General features: G+C 35.9%; 1 protein-coding gene across 1 annotated transcript in view; it reads right to left on the reverse strand.

Annotated features, from left to right (window-relative positions):
* UGGT2 (UDP-glucose glycoprotein glucosyltransferase 2) overlaps positions 1-21,881 on the reverse strand; it is a 172,584-nt gene that overhangs the window by 35,609 nt on the left and 115,094 nt on the right. The window contains exons 23-29 of the mRNA XM_032611137.1: positions 21,360-21,484; positions 19,480-19,575; positions 14,830-14,932; positions 11,332-11,411; positions 8,816-8,999; positions 4,385-4,543; positions 3,950-4,035 (exon numbers count right to left, since the gene is read on the reverse strand). Coding sequence (XP_032467028.1) covers positions 3,950-4,035; positions 4,385-4,543; positions 8,816-8,999; positions 11,332-11,411; positions 14,830-14,932; positions 19,480-19,575; positions 21,360-21,484 — 833 coding nt within the window. The remainder of the gene's footprint in view (positions 1-3,949; positions 4,036-4,384; positions 4,544-8,815; positions 9,000-11,331; positions 11,412-14,829; positions 14,933-19,479; positions 19,576-21,359; positions 21,485-21,881) is intronic.

Here is a 21,881-nt window from a genome sequence, read left to right on the forward strand (position 1 = left end):
TTGGCTAACTGTGAGTGAGAAAAATCAGTTTTGCACTGATTTGTTAGTGGTACTTAATATTAAATCAGGGGCTATTTTCTCCCTAAACCATCCATTTATAGGCTGTGTATAATAACAAATAATGGTAAAGAAGATTAAATAGAACCTAATATAGTAACTGTTTTACATAATATATACTATGCATATTATAATACATATTGCATATATATTATACAATATACATATACAATATACAATAATATATGTAATTGTAAAGAAGAAAGAAAGAGTAAGTGAGGAGGAAATGGACATTTACTCAGGACATGAGACACTAATCTCATGTAGTCCTTACCAAGACCCCACAAGACAGGTAGGATTATCCCCTCTTGTTATCTGGAAATAAAGACTTCAGAAACTTTTGCAAACTCATACAGAGTTGGTGGCAGAGAAGGAATTTGAATCACAGCTTACCTAATTGTTTGCAAAAAACAACAGTGAAACAATAGTGGCAGATTTAGAAACACAGAGTTCTTGGCAGTATAGTTTGCAAAGACCAAAGAAGATGAAGCAAATTTATCCTTTGAAACCATGATTTTTATAAGAAGAGTCAATATAAAGTCACAGTGTATTTTGCTTATTTTCTGTACCACCACAGCACTCTTTTGTAGCACTTAAAACGTTTTACTGTCATTCATTTCCTTAACTATCTTTCCTACTGGGATGAATTGTGGAAGGGTAGGAACTGTGTTTTATTCACCTGTTTATCTCCAACACTTTGCCTGCTTACCTGCCCCTTCCCCACCCCAGCTGCCCTCCATCTCCAAGCAACAAGTGATCTGACTTCCGTCACCATAATTTGTCTTAATTACCTACCGTTTTACAACTTATAAAGCTGCTATAAACATTAATGTACAAGTCTTTGTATGAACATATATGTCCTTTTATGTTGGGTAAATACCTATGAGTGAAATGCCTGGATCATATGGTAAGTGTGTATTTAAATTATTATGGACCTGCTAAACTGTACCAAAGTGGCTGTACTATTCTACATTCCTAATGATAGTGTATGACAGTTCCTGTTGCTCCATATTTTCATAAGCACTTGTTAGTGTCAGTCTTTTTAATGTTACACATTCTAATAGATGTGTGGCAGTATCTCACTTTGGTTTTAACGTGCATTTTCCTTATAACTAACAATGTTGAACGTCTTTTTTACGTGCTTATTTGACATCCATGTATCTTCTTTGGTGAAGAGTCTGCTCAAGTTTTTTGCACATTTTTTATCAAGTTTTCTTATTGTTGAATTTTGATAGTTCTTTATATAATTCTTTGTTGAATAATGCTTTGCAAATATTTTCTCCACCTGTGTCTTGTCTTTTTGTTTTCTTTTACAGTCATTATATATTCCTTTAGTGTGAATTTCACACGTTTGTGACAGAAATGATATTTAATGAAGTGCTTTCTTAGACCCTGCTCAATACATCATAATATACTAACTTTGTAAAATTTGGAAAATGCTATATTCTAAAACACATATGGCCCTAAGAGTTTTAGATGAGAGATCTGTACCTCCATCCTCTTCCTGGAATGTTCTGGCTGTCGTATGACTAGCAGTAAGTTCCTATAATTCTTCAAAACTCTCTTGAGGTATTATCTCATTTCTAATGTCAATACTGACTTCCTCCTACCCTTCACCCTATCACAGAATTAAGCATTCCCCATGCTCCCTGACTTCAGACTATACTACAAAGTTACAGTAATCAAAACAGTATGGTACTAGCACAAAAACAGACACACAGATCAACGGAACAGAACAGAGACTCCAGAAATAAACCCACACACTTATGGTCACTTAATCTATAACAAGGGTGGCAAAAGTATACAATGAAGAAAAGACAGTCTCTTCAATAAGTGGTGCTGGGAAAACTGCACAACTAATTGTAAAGGAATGAAGTTAGAACATTCTCTAATACCATATATAAAAATAACCTCAAAGTGGATTAAAGACCTAAATGTAAGGCCAGATGTTATAAAACTCCTAGAAGAAAACAGGCAGAACATTCTTTGACATAAATTGCAGCAGTAATTTTTGGATCTGTCTGCTAAAGCAAAGGAAACAAATGCAAAAATAAACAAATGGAACCCAATTATACTTAAAAGCTTTTGAACAGCAAAGGAAACCATCAACAAAACCAAGACAACCTACTGAATGAGAGAAAACACTTGCAAATGATATGACCAATAAGGGGTTAATAATCTACATATATAAACAGCTCATACAACTCAGCATCAAATAAACAAACAACCCGATTAAAAAATGGGCAGAGGAACTAAATAGACATTTCCTAAAGAGGAAATGCAGATGGCCAACAGGCACATGAAAAGATGCTCAATATCGCTTGTCACCAGGGAAATGCAAATCAAAACCTCAACAAGATATCACCTCACACCTGTCAGAATGGCCATCATCAAAAAGAACACAAATAACAAATGTTGGCAAGGATGTGGAGAAAAAGGAACCCTCCTACACTGTTGGGGGGAAAGTAAATTGGTGCAGCCAACTGTGGAAAACAGTATGGAGGTTTCTCAGAAAACTAAAAATAGAATTACCATATGATCCAGCAATTCCAGTCCTGGCACCCCAGTGTTCACAGCAGCATTATTTATAATTGCCAAGACATGGAAGCAACCTGAGCGTCCATCAACAGATGAATGGATAAAGAAGCTGTTTTGTGTGTGTGTGTGTATATACACACACACACACACACACATATACTATTCAGCCTTTAAAAACAAATAAAATTTTGCCATTTGCAGGCAAATGGACGGACTTGGAGAGCATTATGCTAAGTGAAGTAGTCAGAGAAAGACAAATATGATATCACTTATATGTGGCATCTAAAAAATACAATAAACTAGTGAATAATATTTTAAAAAAGCAGACTGACAAATATATAGAGAGAACAAACTAGTGGTTACCAGTGGGGAGAGGGAAAGGGGGGCACTATAGGGATAGGGAAGAAAAGGGTTATTATGGGATTACATGAAATAGTGTGTGTGAAACTTTTGAAAATTGTAAAGCACTATAGAATTTAAAGAATCTTTCATTCAATAATAAAAAAAAAGATTTAAAAAGAAGAATTCAGCATTCCCAGCTTTGTATGCTTAAATTATTAAGCATGTTTGTTGAATGACACTATGTTCCAGGCACTATAAGGAAAAGGGGAAAAAAGCATTGAAAAAAGGTACAATAACCTCTGCCCATATATTACCTTTGTTAAGCACACTGCTTGTTATAATCATAGGTGCCCAATAAATACTTATTGAAATAAATGAACACTACAGATATTAAGGGGTACAAAAAAGAGTTTACCAGGTGCTGGCAAACGATGGCTGGTGAGCAATATCAAGTTGGTGGCTTATTTTTGTATGGCCCCTGTGCTAAAAATGATTTTTACATTCTAACATGGTTGTTGAAAAAGAAAATACTGACAAAAATCATATGTGCCCTCAAACATTAAACATTTACTATTGGCTCCTATAATAGAAAAAGTTTGATGATCCCTGCTTTATACTAGTCTCATTAATGAGTAGGAAATTTACTATGAAAGAAACCAATTCTTATTTATAAAAATGAAAAACTGAACATAACTCACAGATAATGGCTTTGCTATATAAGATGCTATACATACTATATAGTCATTAAACGATAAAGATGTTCATTATGTTAACACATGGAAAAGTCTATAGAAAATTAGGAGATGGAGTAAAGAACAAGATGTATACTTTAGTCGTACCTTTTATATTTTGAAATAAAACAATGATAGGAACAAATGTCACAGTTTTATAAGAAGTTTTTGTTTTATACTAATGGCATTTGTGAGTATTTTAGTTGTTTTGATGATCTTGGTCATATCACACTAAAAACTTATTTATATATAAAAATTTGAAAGTGGTTTATATAACTCACCCAACTATTTGATAGATGTCTTCAGATTTTCCTTGGCGTAATTTCAGTATCCAAGCACCTGGGTTTGCTTTTAATTGAAAATATCCCTTTTAAGATGAGAAAAACATGATCATGGTTATATGAATGAAAATGAGGTCCAATTGTTCAAGAAAGATTATTCATGAATACTCCAAGATAAGTGTTTACTAACTGTGGAACGAATGATTTCTACAAATGAATTCCAAGGAAGAAGACTTTGCAATAACCTTAAAAGCACATTCTGAAAGTATGACTCCCTTCATGTTCGCTTTATTTAATTACTTTATTCAAGGATTTTTTTCTGGGAGCTGTTCAGTAACAGTAGGATACAAATTATTTCATATTATTAGGAAAACTTGGAGGATTTCACCAAAACATCTAATTAAGTATCATCCATTGAGTATGTATAATACTTACAAGATTGGCCATCACTATTGTATCAACCACAACAGGTTTATTTTTTGTGCCCAGTGTAAACTGCAGACCCCAAGGAGGTTCTTCTGTGATTATGTCAAAGCAATGTCCTTCGAGCAGTAGATATTCTAGTTCATATTCTGCTGTGACAGTTTTCTCAATCTACGGAGGAAATATGTCATTGTTTTTGGTGTTACTAATTCTCATAATGTAAATTTTGTAATAAACATATGTGATTATTTTAATATTAGCCAATATATTTTTGGGGGCAACCTCAAGTCTTTCTTTTAGACAAGTGAACCTAATAGCTGAATCAATTTCTTGAACACTAAAGCTCAAGATGAATTTTCTTCCTTTCCCATGACATCAGCTCTACTCCAACATCATGATACATGCACCAAAATCACAAGCAGGAGAGATGTGAGAATGGATGGGTGGCTCAGTAAGTTGTAGCACTCAAAGAATCTGCTTCATTGGCTGTGCCCTAGATCTCCTGCTTCAGACCTGGCAAGAAGGCCAACTTGTCATCATTATCACATTTCTTGCAATTAAAAACAATTAACGGTGAATTGTTTTGCACTCAAAAAAACATATGCTCATTAAAGAAAATTTAGCAAATATAAGAGTGTAAAAGGGAAAAAATAGAAACTACCTACAGACTAAACATTCATATACACATCAATGCACTGATTTCTTCTTTTGCTCCATAATTTTTTTCTAAGAAAGTATAACCTTTTTCATTAAATATAGTTTTCTAAGAACAAGTCCTTTATTTATTTATTTTTTAATTCTTTTTTATTTTTGCGGTACCCGGGCCTCTCACTGCTGTGGCCTCTCCCGTTGCGGAGCACAGGCTCCGGACGCGCAGGCTCAGCGGCCATGGCTCACGGGCCTAGCCGCTCCGCGGCATGTGGGATCTTCCCGGACCGGGGCACGAACCCGCGTCCCCTGCACCGGCAGGCAGACTCTCAACCACTGCGCCACCAAGGAAGCCCCACGTCCTCTTTTTAAAACATCCTTTTAAATGTCTGGACATTCCAAATGTTTCCAGATTTTACTCTATTGCAAATGTTATAATAAATATTTTAGGGAGAAAGTATTTTCTCTACATCACATGAAAAACATAACCAAACATAAAAATAAATCAAATGGTAAGTGATTTTTATATAGTCTGGCAAATTTTGTTGAGCAGATAAGACAATGATGCTATCTATCTCTAATTTTATTTCACACTACGAGGTTTTTGATACTACTTTTAATGGTGTTTAGCATACAGAGTATTTGAAAATATTCTGTACTGTATAGTTGTTTTTCTTTGACTATAATTACTACAGAAATAATTATAGCACTTGTGTACAGTATTTCTTTCTTGAGCCCTGTTCTTATAATTTTACTGTTTTTAAGAACATGAAATAAGTAACTTGTTTGAAAATAGCATTTGTTTCAATGACTTTAGTTGAACTCTGAATTAGTTGTTGAGTTATTACTACTCTAGTGATGAACTTCATATACTTCATTAACCTGTATCCACAATCCTTACAGCATTTTGGATAGAAAGATTTCTATGCGATAGTCTCAGAATATGAGAAATCCTAGAGATCATCTAGCTTAACTCCTTCACTTTACAGACAAGGAAACTACCCCAGAGGGATTATGAAGTAAAGTTTAACTATTTTAAATTATGAATTAGATATCAGGGCAGAGTTCAAATACATTCAATCAGTTTGTGACTAAATAATATCTTCATTTATAATACATTAATGTGAAAGTTTCTCTTCCTTATATATTTGTATAACAGACATCAATTGTGTTGACTTATTCAAACCACAACACTAAAAATAGCAAATTCATTTTTCAAAGAGTACTTTCTAGTGAGTATTTAAAATTTTGTGAATATTTAAAGTTTTATAATAATTTCATAAAGGTGATTTGAGTTAAATTAGTTCCTATTATCAAGGTTTATTTTTAGCAAGAATAGGAAGGCTAGTGATCTTTTTTGATGTTTACATCTCCTTTATATTTTTATTAATCTGTTCTAAATATTAACTATTGACATGAGACATGAATTTAATATCTTTCCAATATAACTTTGGTGCATATTAGTATTTCTAAACAGAAGTGTTTATTGTATTATTCTGTGACTGAATAGTTAAGGATTTAGCTTCCTCCTTTAATAAAATTATAAGTTTGATTATAAAGATTAACATTTGGGTTTATTAATATTATCTATGGCATTCAAATAGGAATTCTTTGACATTTACATTGGTAATGAATGCCTTGTCAATAAAACTGATGTCTAAATTATTTATATTTCAAAAGGGGCTAATGCATTTCTCTGTGAATTCCTTTTAACATAGCCACACACCATTTTCCTTCAGCAATCTTTTATTTACTCACTTCCTCTTTACTGGGTAAACAATCACTATTGTTTCAGGTATTTTGACATCTGTCAGATAAAGGCTATGATGAAATATAACCGGAGAGCCTTTGGACGCAGTTCTAGTTACAAGCTCTGAGAACCACCTCTGAACTCCAGGTAAAAGTAACTGTCACACTTTAAGTTTTCCTAGAACCACTTTTGTCACCTTTAATAATGGCATTAATGCCGGCTGTGCAATAAACCATGTGAACAAAGACCTGGGAAGGAAGACTCTTTCTAGATCAAGCTTTTTTCAGGTGGTTATATAATGTTCGGGAATTAGATGTAGCAAGGAGTACTGACTATACAAGCTAGTGTGTAGTGACACATCTCTCATTATTAGTCTCACTTTTTTCCTTTACCTACAACTCCTTCTTTCTACTTGAGCACGTCTTTGTTATTTCATACTTCTCTAGGATAGTTGCAGGTAATACCGTAAGTATGTACAGCACAGAGTGGAAGAGAAGAGCCTTAGAGGTAGTTAACTTTTACAGCTGCTAGAATTTGTAATTTCCTTTTGTTTACTCATATAATCTACGACGATAGGGGAAATTATTTCTGTTTATTTTAGTCTTCTAAAATACTGTTCATTTAAATAGGTTCTAAAAAGGCATTGCTATATTTGCCACTCACAACAAAATGTTTAATCTCTATTAACTGTACAGTAGAAACTAAAATTTTTTTACCAGCAGACTCAATTTAAAATCTTTAAGCTGCATTAATTCTCCCACCGCAAACTTTTTACCCTTTTGGTTAGAGTCTTTCAAGTTATTTACCGATATATATTGCTGAACTAACTCTCTTAATGAAGAACCAATAGACCAAAAGAGATCCAACTAATCATGGAGGAAACAGGATTTTTTTTACTTCATGCCAAATTCACTTCTGAACTTTCCCTCATGGATTTCATTGTTTTGCTCTCTTTCTATTTTTTCCCTCAATTTGAAGGACCGATTGATGACTGAGTCACAGATGACTGCTATGACTGAGTTTTAGGTTCTTCTCCGGGTGGGTAAAGTTGGTCGTATAGGTGAGTATGTTCCAGGGAAGTGACTCAGGATCCCACAGAATCTACACATGAGTGAATCAGAAGAAAGCTGCCTAGAAGGAAAATCTTTAGACAAAAGGTGACACATGAAAAGCATGAGAAACAAATAATGAACAACCTTAACCAGATTATTAGAGGTAAAAAGTTTATGCCTGGGTCAAGGTAATGGCTACCTTCTGAAGGAGCTGTCAAATGCAGAACTGGAAACAGGTCAGAGGCTGTGCAGGACCGGGCAACGGGGAGGACAGTGAGAAGGAAGTACTGCCCCCAGCCACCCCAGTTTCTAGATACATGTCTTCTAGGTAAACTCTCCTAAAATGCTTCTGGTTTTTTTTTTTTGTGCTTTCTGAATGCCTTTCCAATTTTGAATAGCATGTTTGGAAAGACTCCGAATATTATAAAATAGTCTCCTGTCGGTGGTTTTGTTTTTTGTCTGTGTGTGTGCTGTGGATTGAATGACTACAGGTGGGGAAGAGAAGTCCGGTCATTTACTGGACAAGGGTCACACTGGAGGTGGTGGGAAAGAATGCACTCAGCCCGAAGTATATAAGCAAACTTTTTCCTGCTTTCTACCCTCATCTCATTGGAACTGCTTTCTCTGGCTATGAGCTGTGGGGCAAAAAATAATTTCAGATGAAACTGTTCCTCTCTGAGTTAAAAACAAAACCTGAAGGGCAAAGGTACTTAATGGTTTTGTCCTAAACTGCCATTCATCTGTCTCCATAGTTTCTACGTTGTTCATCTTAGGGTAGCACTTCTGAAGCAACAAAAACAGTGAGGGCATTTAAGAACCCATAAAACCAGAGAAGCTGAATTTGGAAGTTAGGGAAACTCGAAAATCAAAGGAAAGACTGGATCAGGACCTAGAATCATAAAGGAGAAAATTCTGGTGAGCAGTGAGTATGCACTTGGTACAGGAATAACAGCTCATAAGAATTTATCCTATTCCTCTTTCTTTGTAACTTACATCCTTTAAATGAATATTATCAAGGTCACAGTTGCTGTGTACTGTTTCAACCAACCAGCTTTCAGGAGTAACCATGTTGAGGGTTAGAAGGGGTGATTCAGGGATATCCAAGAATTTTGCCACTGGTCCAGTAACATCATTAGGTGGTAACGTCAGTTCCGGTTCCAGAACAAAACGGTAGAAGCTGTTGGTAGAACATAAATAAAATACATAGTGTGACCAAAACTGAGATTTCTTCTAAAATATTTTAAAACTGAAAATGGCTTAAAAACATGACCAGAAAGTCTTAAGTTAAAAACACGCTAACGACTTAAAACACACTAAAGTCTTAAAGACTAAAAACACGCTATACTGAGGTTAATGCTTATGTAAATGGTAGGCAATCATTATTCTGTTTACACTGTTATCTATTATAAGACTGTGTATATTATATACCCTTGTTAATTATTTCTTAATGAACACGATTAGAATCCCTTTAAGATATACTGACTTATGCGGGTTCCAGCAGTTTATGATCTGTATTCACTCATTGATCCTTCTTCTAAGTTTGAGCATGGTCTATTTTTAGTGATTTTTATTAGCTCTTAGCACCATTAAGAACATGAAGAGAAATGATAACCAGAAAGCAAGTAAAATTTAAGCTAAGATTCTGGTACTAATTCAAAAAGTGCAATTAAAAACCAACAGGAGTGAGTTTAAAGCAGGTGCTTATTAACAGAGCTTTTAGAAGTACCAGCAATCTTAATGTATTTAGCCTCACCCCCTAGTATCTTACATAATAAGAAACAGTTATAATACTAAGAACATTGACTGTCACTATTCTGGGACTACAATCAAGGTGTCCGCTGTGCTGTGGTTATCTCAAGGCTCCATGGGGGAAGGATCCACTCCTAGGCTCCTGCAGTTCCTCAAGGTCCACCGGCATGAGGGCAGTAGCTCCTCACTAGTGGTTGGCTGGAGACCTCCTTCAGTCCTTGCCACAAGGGCATCTCCAGCAAGCGTAGAGAAGCACACAAGAGCAAGAGAGAGAGAATGCCAGCAAGACAAAAGTCACAGCCTCTTACAACCTAATTGCAGAGGAGACATGCCATCACTTTTGCCATATTCTGTTCACTGAAAGCAAATCACCAGGTGCAGCCCGCACTCAAGGAGAACTTATGCTGAGTGTGACCCCAGGGGCGCTCATCACTGGCAGCCGTGAAGCTGCCTATGGCAGGCAGGCCGGCAGAGTCAAAAAAGAAGAGTGGGTAAGCGGAGACCCTGGAGAGAACACAGTCCAAACCAAGTAGCTGGTACTGTCAAATGCAGCAGAAACATCATTAAGTAAGAAGTATCCCATGGATGTTGCAAACAGCAATTTCTTTGTGATTCAGTTAAAGCCCAACTTCAGTGGAGGTACCGGTGAATGAGAGATGAAGAGGGGGCTTGGCCACATTTGTGCAAAGCTGAGATGACAAAGGCTGGAGAAGAGGAGGAAAAGCCAGGGCTCCAGAGGAGAGGAAGTTAAGTTTATTTCTTTTTAAAAATTGAATAACTCTTAAGACTGAAAGAAGAGGGCTACTAGAGAGGTTAGAGATACAGAACCAGGGACTATGTGATAAAGCAAGGATCCAGAACAAACGGGAAAGCAAAGTGATTCAGTTATGCATATACTGTATATATATTCTTTTTTATATTCTTTTCCATTCTGGTTTATCACAGGATATTAAATATAGCTCCCTGTGCTACACAGTAGGACCTTGTTGTTTATCCATTCCATATATAATAATTTGTATCTGCTAACCCTGAACTCCCAATCCATCCCTCCCCCAACTCCTCCTCCTTGAAAACCACAAGTCTGTTCTCTATATCTGTGAGTCTGTCTATGTTTTGTAGATAGGTTCATTTGTATCATATGTTAGATTCCACATATTACGATATCATATGGTACTTGTCTTTCTCTTTCTGACTTACTTCACTTAGTATGATAATCTCTAAGTCCATCCATGTTGCTGAGCCCACTGTATATTTCTTTTGTTTGTTTGTTTGTTTGTTTGTTTTTGCGGTACGCGGGCCTCTCACTGCTGTGGCCTCTCCCGTTGCGGAGCACAGACTCCGGACGCGCAGGCTCAGCGGCCATGGCTCACGGGCCCAGCCGCTCCGCGGCATGTGGGATCCTCCCGGAGCAGGGCATGAACCCCCGTGTCCCCTGCATCGGCAGGCGGATTCTCAACCACTGCGCCACCAGGGAAGCCCCAAACCGTATAATTCTAAATAGGTATTCCTAGATCACATTTTTAAAAACACCCACGGATGAACATAAAACCATGTAAATTCTGTAATTAGATGGGGTCAATTTTACTGGTTAGGTTACTTTAGTTTTATATCAATTAAGGTTAATAAGTTATCTCTGATCTTCTGATCTCTTTCAGTTAAACATTTTGTGAAGAAAAAAACAACAGATGCCGTAATTATGGTTTTTTTCCTTTTAGCATTTGCAAATTTTTCAAAATGAAATTATGTTCACATAGACCCACCTCTTTAAAGGGGCTTCTGAAAGCTTACCCCTACAGTTCATGAACAATTTTATCTTCATGTTGATAATCTTGCCAAGTACCTATTAGAAAAAATTTCCATATTTGAAATTAATAGCTAACACTTACTGAGCATTTACTATCTACCAGCTACTACATTAATACTTGACATCCGTTATCTCATCTGATTCACACAACATCCTTTTGAGGTAGCTACTTTTACACAGCTGAGGCACAGACAGATACAGTAATTTGCCCAAGATCACACAGTAAGTCATGGCAGAAGTAAGATTTGAATCCACACAGTTGATTTCACTGCCCAAAGGTTATGCTGCCTACCTTTTGCCTAGTGTGACTTTCTTTATTGGTATCCAAATTTCCTTACTACTGAAGAACAAGTAAAATAATTATTAGAACCTTGACTTGAAAGACAAAGTGTGACCTCACAACAACGATGGCAAGGGTGCCCTGATCCTTTTGGAATTTCATCTACATTGTAAAAGATGTAGGAAGGTCTTGGCTACATACAGATAAAATACTCTCTTTTCTTTTTATTTCCCTAGAGCAGCGGTCGCCAACCTTTTTGGCAACAGGGACTGGTTTTGTGGAAGACAATTTTTCCACAGACCGGGGTGGGGGGTAGTTTTGGAATGATCCAAGTGCATTGCATTCACTGTCACTTTATTTCTATTATTATTACATTGTAATATATAGTGAAATAATTATACAATTCACCATAATGCAGGATCAGTGGGAGCCCTGAGCTTGTTGTCGCTCACTGGTAGGGTTCTGATATGAGTCTGCAAGCAACCGATTTATTGCGGTCTCTGTTCAGTCAAACCTCTCTGCTAGTGATAATCCGTATTTGCAGCCACTCTCCAGCACTAGCATCACCTCTTCAGCTCCACCTCAGATCATCAGGCATTAGATTCTCATAAGGCGTGCGCAACCTAGACCCCTCTCCTGCACAGCTCACGGTAGGGTTCGCGCTCCTGAGAATCTAATACCACTGCTGACCTGACAGGAGGTGGGGCTCAGGTGGTAATGTGAGCGATGGGGAGCAGCTGTAAATACAGAGGAAGCTTTTCTTGCTCACCCGCCGCTCACCCCCTGCTGTGCGGCCTGGTTCCTAACAGGCCACGGACCGCTACTGGTCCGTGGCCCGGGGTTGGGGACCCCTGCCCGAGAGCACTGAAGTAGGAGAATTATTAATTTTGATAGTCCCCACCTCCATACAGGCAACAAGTCAGTGAAGATTTGAAAGATATTAGACAACGAAGGACATAGGTAAAAGGAGAAGAATAAAACAGATATATGGAAGGGAAAGGATACAGGTTTGAGGAGAAATTAGAATGTACAGACCAAAGATTTAAGAGCTTTGAGTTTTAAGTCCCGTTCTATCACTCCTATTAGCTACAATGGAGGCTGCTGAGCCACTGTTTCTTCCAAGTGTTAAATGAGACACTGACCATTTTTTCCAGTAAATTAATTTGTGCTTTATAGCACAAATTTACAGCATACATTTTCTCTATAGTAAGAAATAATATGCTATGTGAGGTTCTGAGTTGCTCAGAAACCAAGTATGCTACTATTACCAATGATGTAAGCTGGAATGCAATTCCATATTTTATATTTCTGTATAACCCATACTTCTTATTCCTAAATTCTATGTTTACGTAAAAGCTTCAGAGGTAAGCAATTTTTTTTTGGATAATGAATCCCCATAGGATTCATAAGGGAATGAATCATACTACCTCCATTCCTCATAGGTATGATTACTGATCTCTGTTCTCTAGAGAATAATATGAATAGTGTGTCTAAAGAAGTTCAAGTTTGAAGGTATACAAATGCAGAAAGAAAGAATGAGGCAAGCAAATCAGCTGTGGAATGAAGTTTGCCCTGATTATACACTGAATAGGCAGAATGGCAACGGGTTTCCAAAATTATTTGTACACGTTAATAAATGCATTTATAACACATACCTATCACCCATTTTTCCTATTTGATTTGAAAAGGCAAACTAATTTCTGAGAGAAACATTTTGAAATTTTGATAGAATATCCACCAGTATGACCCAGCTTGATCATTTACATTTTCACCAGACTTCATATCTAATTACTTTCGCCTGTTTCCAAAAGGAAACTGTCAAAGAACAAATAGTTTCCTCTTCTGAGAATATTTTTTCATGTGTCTTTAAAAAAAACAGTATTGAGCAATTTCAAACAGAAGTATCCCCAAATTTTAAACATCATCAGGAAAACAACATAGCCTTCCAACATAACTAGCTTATTCAAATGTAACTACTGAAAGCTGCATCACAATTTGAAGTTTTAAAATTTTCAGTACAAGGATAAGCCGCATAATGTCCTTTCAGAGTCTGCTATCTGTCTCCTAAGGTTCATTCTCCTCTACGTGCCTAGGGGAAGAATCTTGTGACTAGGTGCAGCTGGCTGGCTGGCTGGCTGGCTGGCTGGCTACATTCTGGTCAGAGGGATGCAACTGGACGGAATATGTTTGGGGTTGGGCCCTTGTTCTCCCCTTCCCGCTGCAGAAATACAGAGATGATGTTGTGATCTTAGACTGCTGGAAACAAGCTGCTTCGTGAGGATGGCTGAACAGTACAGAAGATGTCTGAGTCCCTCACGTGTGGAGCTGCCTTGGCAACTCCAGGTGGCTTACACTTGGATGGGGAGATGACAGAAATCAACTTCAGGCTTGAAGGTACTGTTACTTTGCTCTTGTTACAGTGGCCAAACCTCTTGAACATAGCCTTCATGTTCTTTCTTCCACTAGCTTCACCTGTTTGGTTAATGTTACTTATTATACTTTAAGCTTATTAGACTAATTACGCTTAGACATCAGCTTCTCCAGAAGCCACTCTCCACACCTGGGGTAAGAAAGATGATGATGGGAAGAGGCTTGTATTAGTTAGCTCAGGCTGCCATAACAAAACACTGGGTGGCTTGAACAACAGAAATTTATTTCATGTCAGGGTGCTGGCATATTGTTTCTGGAGAGGGTTCTTTTCCTGGCTTGTAGATGGCTGCCAGGTGGTGGTGTACTCACATGAACTCTTTTTTATGTTTGTGAGGAGAGAAAGATCTCTCTTCTCCTCTTCTCATAAGGCTATTGATCCTACTGCATTACAGCCCAACCCATAGGATTTCATTTAACCTTAACTACTTCCCCAAGGCCCTATTTCCAAACACAGTCACATTGGGGATAGGGCTTTAACATATGAATTTTGGGGGTGATGGGGACAGCAATTATGTCCACATTAACACCTAACCTGGTACTGCCATAACACCATAGGCATACTTCCATCATTTCATTTTCTACACTGAAATATGACAATCTACTTAGAATGTTGTATGAAAGAATCAAGAGCAAACATTTGATTATACTTGAAAACATACCTGAAAAGATTATAAATTTCAAACTAAAAGAAGTATATATCATATAATATATATATATAATATTTAATAAAATATGATATCTTACAATCAATAACTGTGCCATCTTCTGTGCTTCTCTTGTCAATGGATCAACAATAGCAATGACATCAAAGGACATATCATTCTCCTGAGAATTTATCTTTATAATGCTAGAAAAATAAAAAATAAGATGAACACTGATCAGTTAAGTTTATTCAATTGCCTAATTAATCTTAGCTACGTACATTCTTATAAATTTCTTTCTTTTTCACTGGATTAAAAAATCCTGGTTATTTCACAGAAGAAAATGCAAATTTAAAAGTTTAATGTTTGCATTCACTAAATTAGAAAACTGCAAAGAACTAGAGAAAATGAAAGTAAGAAATTATGGACGAATGATTTTTTAAAAACTCTTCAAAGAACAATACTATTACAGTGAAAAAACTTTATAATTTTAAGCCCCCCAAATTCTCATGGATCATACAACATAAAAAATAAAACAGGGGCTTCCCTGGTGGCACAGCGGTTGAGAATCTGCCTGCCAATGCAGGGGACACGGCTTTGAGTCCTGGTCTGGGAAGATCCCACATGCCGCGCAGCAACTGGGCCCGTGAGCCACAACTACTGAGCCTGCGCATCTGGAGCCTGTGCTCCGCAACAAGAGAGGCTGCGATAGTGAGAGGCCCGTGCACCGCGATGAAGACTGGCCCCCGCTCACTGCAATTAGAGAAAGCCCTAGCACAGAAACGAAGACCCAACACAGCCAAAAATAAATAAATTAAATAAATAAAACAAAGATGCTTCTGTGTTAAATATATTTTCTCAGATTTGAGAATGACAGAATTAACTATTCAGTACTTCTATTAAACTTACTAGTTTTAAAAACCCAACATATTATAACAGGAAAGCTCAGGGGAAAAACACCCAAATTTTTCACGTTATTTTGACCTAAGTCATCCTCTCCACACCTCCTCCCCTCTGACCTTTCCGTTTTTGTCTTTCACTGATCTAAGTTAGAAGACGGACTAATCTTTAAAGGAAAATGTTGGGAAAATCATTAAAAGCACAGAAAAGGCCAGTAGGAGATAATCCATTCTATATTTAATTTAATGAAAAGTTTAAAGGATATATTTAATGAAAAGTACAGAACAGTCCAATTGATTACTGTTTTAACACTACAATAACATAGGAAATCAGTTTTTCTGGAGATGTATAAATTAAATATCTTACATATTACAAAGGTAAAAAGATTTTACCAAATCAAACTGTACCCCTCTAAGACTACAGGGATCTTAGTCTTCTTTGGTACAAGAAGACTATAAATATCTAGACTTCAGCAGTGAAATAATTTCTCAGCAATCAAATAAAAGCTAATGTAAAATTCACTTCAAAAATGGGTCTTCTGACCTAGAGAGATGAAAGACATTTTATTTTATATGCAGTTGATAAGAGTTAATAATGTTTAAACAGGAGTGTCAGAATCAGACAACAAATCCTGGTAGATAATTGCTGCTAGAAACCAGGGCTACAAATCAGATGTTTTAAATTAAAGAGACTATCTACAATGGTTAATTCCTTTAGTTTTCTTGGTGAAAATTTTACAAATTACTGTCATACTTGTAGCACTAGTCAAAACTGGTTGTTTTCTATATGCTTCATGAGACATTACTATGGCTAAAGTAGGCATCTGTTGACAGCTACTTTAAGTTTTTTCCCCCAGACCACTACCAATTCTGTGAGGTTCTGTGAATCAGAATCCCATAGTTCCCATCGTCTGTGTAGTATGTGTGTTGGTTAGGCTGAATGACATTTTCCAGAATTCCCTTTCCTTCACGATTCTGGTGGGTGGGCCAGAAGAGAGATTCTCAGGATATCTGGAGGGCAGGAGGGGGCGGCAGCCATTCTCTAGCTCACACACTTTGTTACTGATCTGCTGACTCAACGTCGTTGGCATGAGGCCCCCACTGGTTCTACCTTCCCCAAGATCCTCCTCCTACCCTCTGACTCCTAGGTCACGTATGTGTGTTTAGCATTGTGATAGGGCTCCCATCTTCTGCAGGACACCTGCTATGCACGAAGGTCAGAGGCAACAAGAACTGACACAGGTTTCAGTCCATACTTGTGGGATTCCAGCTTGCTCTTGACAACTCTCTCTTGCTCTCTCCCCTCTTGACAGCTACCCCTCTTCCTAATGGCCTGCCCTGTGAACTTAAAGTTCCAGTATCAGAAGCCAACAGCCTTACAGAGACTACTTAACCAGCTCCCACAATTGTGTAACGTCAAATCCTATAACGATTCATTCATTCACGCATACATACATACATGAATTCTTATCTATACACTTCCCAATATACATATGCATACATATATACCACACATGCACGTGTGTGTGCAACAGTGATTCTACTGCTCTGATTGACCCAGACTACACAGCCCGGCATTGCTAATGTGCTTCTCTCTTTTTCTAGGCTTCCAACACAAATGAAATCCAACGAAGTCATTGTTTCTTCAATAAATTAAGACCTTCAATCAGATTATCATTAAGTCTTGCTGACATGGATCCTACATTTAAGGTAAGTATTCACATTTCTCCCCTGATTAATACGAGTTGATTTTATGGCTTAACTTTCAGGTTCAATCTTAGTTCTCTTATTTCCAAGTTGTGAGAAGCACCTTGTTATTTGTGTAACAAATACACATAGCTACAATGCATTAAATAAATATCTACTATACTTAAGACAGTAGGCCTGAATCTCACAAAACCCCTGAAGGGTAGGGATCATCATCTATATTTTATAGACTAAGAAGCTGAGGCTGAGAGAGGTCACATAGCTAGGTAAGTGGTAGACTGGGATCAAAAAGCTGTTCTTTTTTTTTTTTTTGACAAGAAAGCTCATGCTATGCCATACAACCAAAGTTAAATAGATCACACCAACATGTGTAAACACACAGAAGGAAAAGTTAAATACCTAAATTATACACACGAACTCAGAAAAATGGAAGGTTACTGACTTTGCATTTAAAAAAGGGCAGGCATTAGATGAATATATATTATTGTATAAACATAGATGCATACCAATACACATATACTACAGATCCATTTATAAATATTTGTAACAGTGCCCAGAAATAAATAGAAAAGAACTGGAGAATTGTAAACCACTGTCACAAAGTCACATCATATCCTTCTATATAAAAGAAGGCTTAAAAGCAGCAGGACACGTTGATTGATGTGAGAGCTAAAGAAAGAAAGCAGAGACTACAACAACAATAACCTATGAAAGACCAAATGTTTCAGACATTCAATGTGGGAGTAAACAGTTCCAAACATATCAAAATTCCTAAGTATAACATAACCATGTAACAGTATAGTGATTAATGTTTGCAATGATAGTTGTCACTAATTTGTGTTAAATTATTTCAGCATATGGTATTTAGGAAATCAAAGACGTTTGCAAAAAGAATTCTGCTAAAAGTGTTTAAAATACTTAAAATTAAAAGTATTGAATCTCAGTTCAGTTATCTGAAAAAAATAAAAACTTCATTCCCAATAGTGCTAGATAATTTCTCTTTAGAAAGTAATTTTTCCTAAGAATGATACTACTATACATGTGTGAAGACACCTCAAAAGATAGACCTTCTACAGCCAAAGAACGTGTTATCTTGTAATAGAGTAAACAGAAGCAATATAAGATCGCATCTACCATAAAATCAGAAAACTTAGAAGTGCCAGCCACTTTAAGTTTACGATAAAGTAATTTGTCTCATTTTAGCTTTATAAGAGCAGTGATTAGAAAAAGAAAATAAAACATGTCTATAGTTTAGTTACATAATGTCTAACTGATTCTTTTTTCCCATTCTAAGTGGTCCTTAATTTTTAAATTAAAAAAAAAAGTTCCTGCTGGGGACTCAGATTATTTTATGTACGTAGATAGAACTTGATGAATTTTATTTCAAATATCTTAGAGGGGAAGTATTATACAGTAAAAGTATAAACTAGTTTATTATTCTAAAACAGTATTTCTCTGATGGCTCTTTTTGGAAACCTAATTTTTATGAAATAATAAATTTTTAACAAAAAAAGTGTTCCGTGAATAAGTTACCCAACTGTTGAGTTTACCAAAAATGAACTTTTCTTTTGTTTTCTTTTAGCCACACCATATCTCATAATCGTCAATATGTTGATGCACACTGAAAATCTCACTCCTCCACCCCAAAAGATTCAGTATTCTCTAAATTTACTTGACTACAGTTTTTCCCTCAGAAGATATCTGTCAACACTTCAGAGTAATGTTCCATAAAACACAGTTTGGGACATTCTGTTGTACATGTCTACACTTTATTAAGCAGAATTCTTCAGTAACTGAGCCTCTTATACATTGAGAATATAAAGATATTATTATTTATAAAGATTATACTGCAAAACTTCCCAATGATCTTGAATGTGGAAGAAAGATGAGAATAAGACAAATCATACTACATTTAACTTACTTGAAACTTCATATCCTATATATGTATCTGTGTGTGTATATATATATGTCATTTATTTACTAGAATATAATTAACTCAAATTTCTTTTCCCTATCTTGTCAAATACATTTATTCTCTAACAACTTTTAATTCTACTTTAACTTTTGCTATATTGTGAATACATATGGTAACCATAATTCAGTATAGGATGCAGTGACAGAAAAAAAACAGCATTAATACATCTTACCTGTGATTCTCCTCAAGAAATGTGACGTCATACCGAGATGCATGTTTAGGTAAAGAGGAAAGAAGGGCATCGATTTTCATAACAAGGTCACTCAGGCTGGAGAAACAAGATAAATGAGTTTTGGGGGGGAAAGAAAGGTCCATATTTTATGTCACAATTAATGTCTCAAGAAAGGGGAATTTAATGTAAAATATCTCCAATAGACCAACTGTATATAAATGACCTTTCTTCCAAACTTGTATAATTTGTCAAAGTAAAATGACTGCTGCTTCTAAGGTCATCCTATTTTTTCTTATCACTGATATGGTATTTAAACACATAAGTGTTCCTAATAGTATCTATAAGCATATGGAGAATCATTCAATTCAAGTCAATATTTGCTGAGTGCTGGTTATATATCCAAGCACTGGGACCCATGTAGGAAAGAAAGCAGAGCAGGAAGAACAAAAATTAAATGATAGAATAACTACTTTCAAAGAACTTTTAATATAGTTAAGAAGCCCAGATTTCTTTGGTTTCAAATTCATTTGAAAACTAAAATTGTACAAAATAAATACCTGGATTAAATATAACCAAATTAAAAAATCCATAATGGGGAAAATGTATATGTTCAATGATATGCTGGAACAGAAAATGTTAGCTGAACTTTAAGAAATGTCCCCCTCCACCAAAAAAAAAAGAAAGAAAGAGAGAGAGAAAAGATAGGCATCTCCATTTCATAAACAAAGAAATTTAGAGTCAGAGTGGTTGAGAACCTTGTCAGTACTGTCAGCATCTCTCTACTATAACATGTTTTGCTGGACTATAGGTCCTGTACCCTGTATATTATTTTTATTTGTAATACCTACCATATCTTTCACAGAGCATTACATTTAATGGCCACTTAATAAACATAAAATAAATGGGTTAATCCAAACCATAATCTACTCGTAAACTTTCTTAAGGTATTTATTTATAGGCCACACACTCTCTAATACGTAAAATTGTAGGCACGTTGGAGGAAGAGCAAACATAAATTAAAACAATCATATGAAAAGATACTCAACTTTACTAGAAGTCAAGGAAGTGCAAATTAAAATAAGATGCAATTTCACATCCATCAGATAGGAAAAATTAACAGGTTGCGTAACACCAAGTATTGGTGACAACCTGGGGAAACGAACTCTTATACGTTTCTGGTGGCAGTGTTAATTGTTGCAACTCCTTTGAAGGATAGAATTTAGCAACATCTGGTAAAGCCGAAGGCACGTCTGTCCTACAGCCCAATAACAACACTCCTCTACTCTAGAGAAACTCACACATTGTACAAGGACACATGTAAACCAGGTTCATGATAGCATTTACATAATAGTAAAAAACTAAAGCCAAGTTAACTGTACTTCAGTAATGGAGTACATAAATGAACTGCAGTATATTCACAAAATGACATACTAAAAAGAAACTGAAATGAATAAGCTCGCTCTATATACATGAACGTGGATAAAGCTCTTATGGAGGCAGACTGCAAAAGGAGCCTATGTATAACAGCATATCTCTAAAACAGTCAAGACTTTAACACAAACACTAATAATAGATACTTACATATGAAGCAAAAGTATAAGCACATATATGGGAATCATGCACACAACATTTGAGAAAACGGTTACCTCTTAGGGAGGGAGGAGAATGGGACAATCAAGACAAATAAAATGAAATATTAACATCTACAGTTTGGTAGTGGTAAGCAAATGGTTATCATCTGCTGTTTTTTTATATTCTCTACATGTCTTTTATTGTATCTTCTGTGTGTATCTGAAACATTTTCTAACCTTAAAAAGAAAAAATCGGATACAAAATACCAAACTCTAAAATGAATTGCTCTTACAATTTTAAATACTTACTTCTTTGAGTTGACTTCTATATTTTCAACAATGTCTTCAATTTTCTCTACTAAATTAGTCAATGTTATCTTTTCCAACAAGTAAAAATCTTCTGCACAGAAATCTTCATCTAAAGGTCCTAAGAACTTAAAAGCAGTTATATTATTGTATATCTTCCAAAAGATACCAATTTGGGACAAGTATTTTCTTATCAAATAGATATTTCTTGAAGCAAATATTGATTAGAGATTAAACAGATGGTGGCTATTAATCCCACCATTTACTAAGTCCCCTGGGAAACAAGAGAAAACTATTTCCTCACTTTGATATTATACACATTTGCATCAATACCAAAATCAATGTGGCAAAAAAATCAGCAAATTATTTCCATTTGAAAGTTTTACTTTGAGACATAATGCTTCCAAAAACAAAAGCTTTTCATTCTAAAGTAAGCTATCAAAGCAACTGTCTATATTCCATAAGTCTTTTAATTTCAGTATTTTCCTATTTAATCTGTAAATTGTAGTCTACACTATGTAGATA

The sequence above is a fragment of the Phocoena sinus genome, chromosome 18, assembly GCF_008692025.1.
Source record: "Phocoena sinus isolate mPhoSin1 chromosome 18, mPhoSin1.pri, whole genome shotgun sequence".
In the NCBI taxonomy this organism is placed as follows: domain Eukaryota; kingdom Metazoa; phylum Chordata; class Mammalia; order Artiodactyla; family Phocoenidae; genus Phocoena; species Phocoena sinus.